Source organism: Alligator sinensis, unplaced genomic scaffold (assembly GCF_000455745.1).
Source record: "Alligator sinensis unplaced genomic scaffold, ASM45574v1 scaffold290_1, whole genome shotgun sequence".
In the NCBI taxonomy this organism is placed as follows: domain Eukaryota; kingdom Metazoa; phylum Chordata; order Crocodylia; family Alligatoridae; genus Alligator; species Alligator sinensis.
In genome coordinates, this window is record NW_005842755.1 from 659,008 (window position 1) to 661,836 (window position 2,829).

The following is a 2,829-nucleotide window of genomic DNA, read 5'->3' on the forward strand; positions in this document are numbered from 1 at the left end:
CCTCTCGGGATGCAGCACGGCAACATGGCGTCCAGATCTTGGGAGCTGCGTGAGGCGGCTCGGGTCTGCAACCTCTGGTGCGTGGCCAGAGACACGGTACACAGGCCGGTGCATGGAGTAGGACCTTTGGAGTGCTTGGGCGGCTCAGGTCCTCAACCCTTGAAATGAGGCTGGGAGCTTGGTGCAGGAGGCGCTGCATGGAGGGTCTGGGAGCGGACCGAGCCTGGTGCTGTACAAGGCAGCCCAGGCCTCCGACCCATAGCAAAAGGTTGAGTCCAGAGAGCCAGACAGTGATTGGGCTACTGAGCCAGTCGACAGGGCCAAGCCAGAGGCCCCAGAAGCCCTGCGTAGCAGAGTCCTATTCCAGGGGACAGCAACCCCCCACCAAAGCCCACTGCAGGCGAGAGAGCAGCCTGGCGCAGAGGACGAGGACCACCCTGCAGGCCTGGGAGCTGAGAGTTCCAAGGAAAAGAGGATTCCCACAGGGGAGGGGAGTCTTCCCCTGGTTAGTTAAGGCCTCCTAAAAGGGGAGGTCCCACTGAGATGGCCCCCCTAAAGTTACCAGCTTCTTTGTAGGGCTTGGGAAAAGCCCAAGGGCATTGGGGTATCCCCTTGGGATTATCTTTGAGATTTATTTGTTTCAGATCAGATACTTACCTGTATCTGGAGCACTGGTATAAGGTTTTATGTCATTATATATATACATTGTACATATGTTTATATCCATGTTCCTTTCCCTTGTGATAAGTTAATGTAAATACATTTGTATACAGTTATGTCCCCTGACTGTCCTGGCCTGGTTCTATAGGGATGGAGGGAAACTGAGCGGTCTGCAGTTCCCACCCCACAGCACACCTGCCAGCTAACAATCCCCTTCAACTGGAGAAGGGGAGTATACACCTGAGTTACCTGGGCTACAATGTAAAAGACAGATACCAGCATCATGCAGCCTCATCCAACTGTTTTAAAGTGCTCATTTTGTGAGGGATCCTAGCCTGCTTGGTGCTTGTTTTACAAGCTCTGAGAACGCAGAGCAAATCATGCTAGGCAGAGCCAATGACTAGTTTCTGGACCATGAGAAGGTTTAGGTGAAGAACAGCACTGAACTGAGACAAGCAGTTCTAGGCGTGCACAAGAGTGTAGAGGAAATGTGACTATCAAACAGGTGTTTAGTTGCTTTCAGAGTTAGGTGGCAACTGAGCAGTGGTATTTTAGATCCAAATTTTTAATTTAGATGCCTCAGTTTTGCCAAAATCCTTTGCTGGATCTAGACCATAGATCAAAGTACATTTTCCAACCTTGGCTTAAGAAAGAAGGAATTAATATGGCCAGAGGTTTCAATTACTTCCACGGGCCAAGACAATCGATTTGTATCCCACATTTGACTACAGTAAACAGAATAGACATGCCATAATAGACAGCAGAGTATGAGCTATGGGCAACTGGTGCCTCCTGAGTCAGTGGCCAGTCAGTAACCGTGGTGGGTCCCCCAGCAGCCTATTGCACTGACTGGGAAACATGAGCAGTGCTCATGGAAATGCCAGCAGTGCCTCTCCTGGCACCCCCACTCCCCAGCTGGTGCTCGCAGGGGGCACACCAGTGCTCCCGCCTGCCCCCCCTGCCCATTGCCTAAGTGGGGAGTGCTGCCTGTCAGGGGGTGCACCAGCGCTCTCAGGGGGTGCATGTACATGTCACCACTGGCATGCGCTGTCTTCCTTATACACATTAGTATAAGCTAAGTGAAACCATTACATTTAATAACAAAGCAAAGCATTAGTCATCCATGAAAATAACTTTACGGAGACAAACATTCATTGTCTATCATCAATTTTAGATTGTCCATCCACCAAGAAATTGAAAAAATCTGCAATTGGAGTCTAAAACAAAATTTCTAGATAACAAAAGACATGGGAATTGGTACAACTGTGGGCCACTCTTCCTGAAGATATCCATTTAAGCTAAGTTTTGTTACAGGCTTCTGTAGAAACAGAAGACAGAGGCCTACAGAAGCCACAACAGACAGAAAGGCAAGCAGAAATAATGGCATAAATATAGTATGTTGTAATCAATTTCTGTTCAATGTAACCACTTGCATTAGGACACTCAAAATGAGGCATGGCACAGGTGTGGTACTGTGCTGCGAAACCTGAGCTGGTTGTAAGCTCATTAGGTTTGTTCAAATAAAAACGAAGAAAAAAAGGACCGAAACGAAATGGCATCAGCGGGAAGGGCAGCTGAGATAACTAGAGAAGGGCCCCAATTGCAAATCCGTCTGACTGAAAAGGTGAAGTGAAGAGGCAAGGATTTCCCAGGGCAGCCTCTTTTATTGGACCACCTGCTTGGTTGAGAGGAAGCTGGACAGGCATTGGGGGGCGCGGTGCTCTTCCTCAGCATGAAAACATTTGTAAATCAGGAGTTGAACTACAGAAGCGTTGCTCAGAAGAGAAGTGTAGGGAAGTTTGTTGTCCCAAGAGAAACTCTCTCGGGAGACATTTAACTCTGGGTGCTCCCGGGTTATTTCTCTCAAACACTTTTTCTGCTGAAATCGACGATTTTGCAGGGCACGGAGGTGGGGGCGGACAGCGCGAGGCGGGCGCTGCAGCTTTGCCGGCTGCCAGGGCTGCTGGCGGGGTTCACAAAACAGCGGCGTGCCCAGGGTACGAGCTTAAGCGGATGAGGCAGGAAGAAATGTCAGGGCCCTGCGATGGCGGGGCAGACCGGGCGGGGGTCACTGGCTGAAGGGCGCGAACCGCGTGCACCCGGATTGGGCAGCAGCGGCCGTAGGGGCAGGGCCGGGCACGCGCACGCTCAGCCGAAGGCCCGCGGCGG

At 50.9% G+C, this 2,829-nt stretch overlaps 1 protein-coding gene across 1 annotated transcript in view; it reads left to right on the plus strand.

The window, feature by feature from the left end:
• Positions 1 to 2,212: 2,212 nt before the first annotated feature.
• MED18 (mediator complex subunit 18) overlaps positions 2,213 to 2,829 on the plus strand; it is a 5,243-nt gene continuing 4,626 nt past the window's right edge. The window contains exon 1 of the mRNA XM_006034631.3: positions 2,213 to 2,284. Within this exon, the coding sequence (XP_006034693.1) occupies positions 2,213 to 2,284 (72 nt within the window). The remainder of the gene's footprint in view (positions 2,285 to 2,829) is intronic.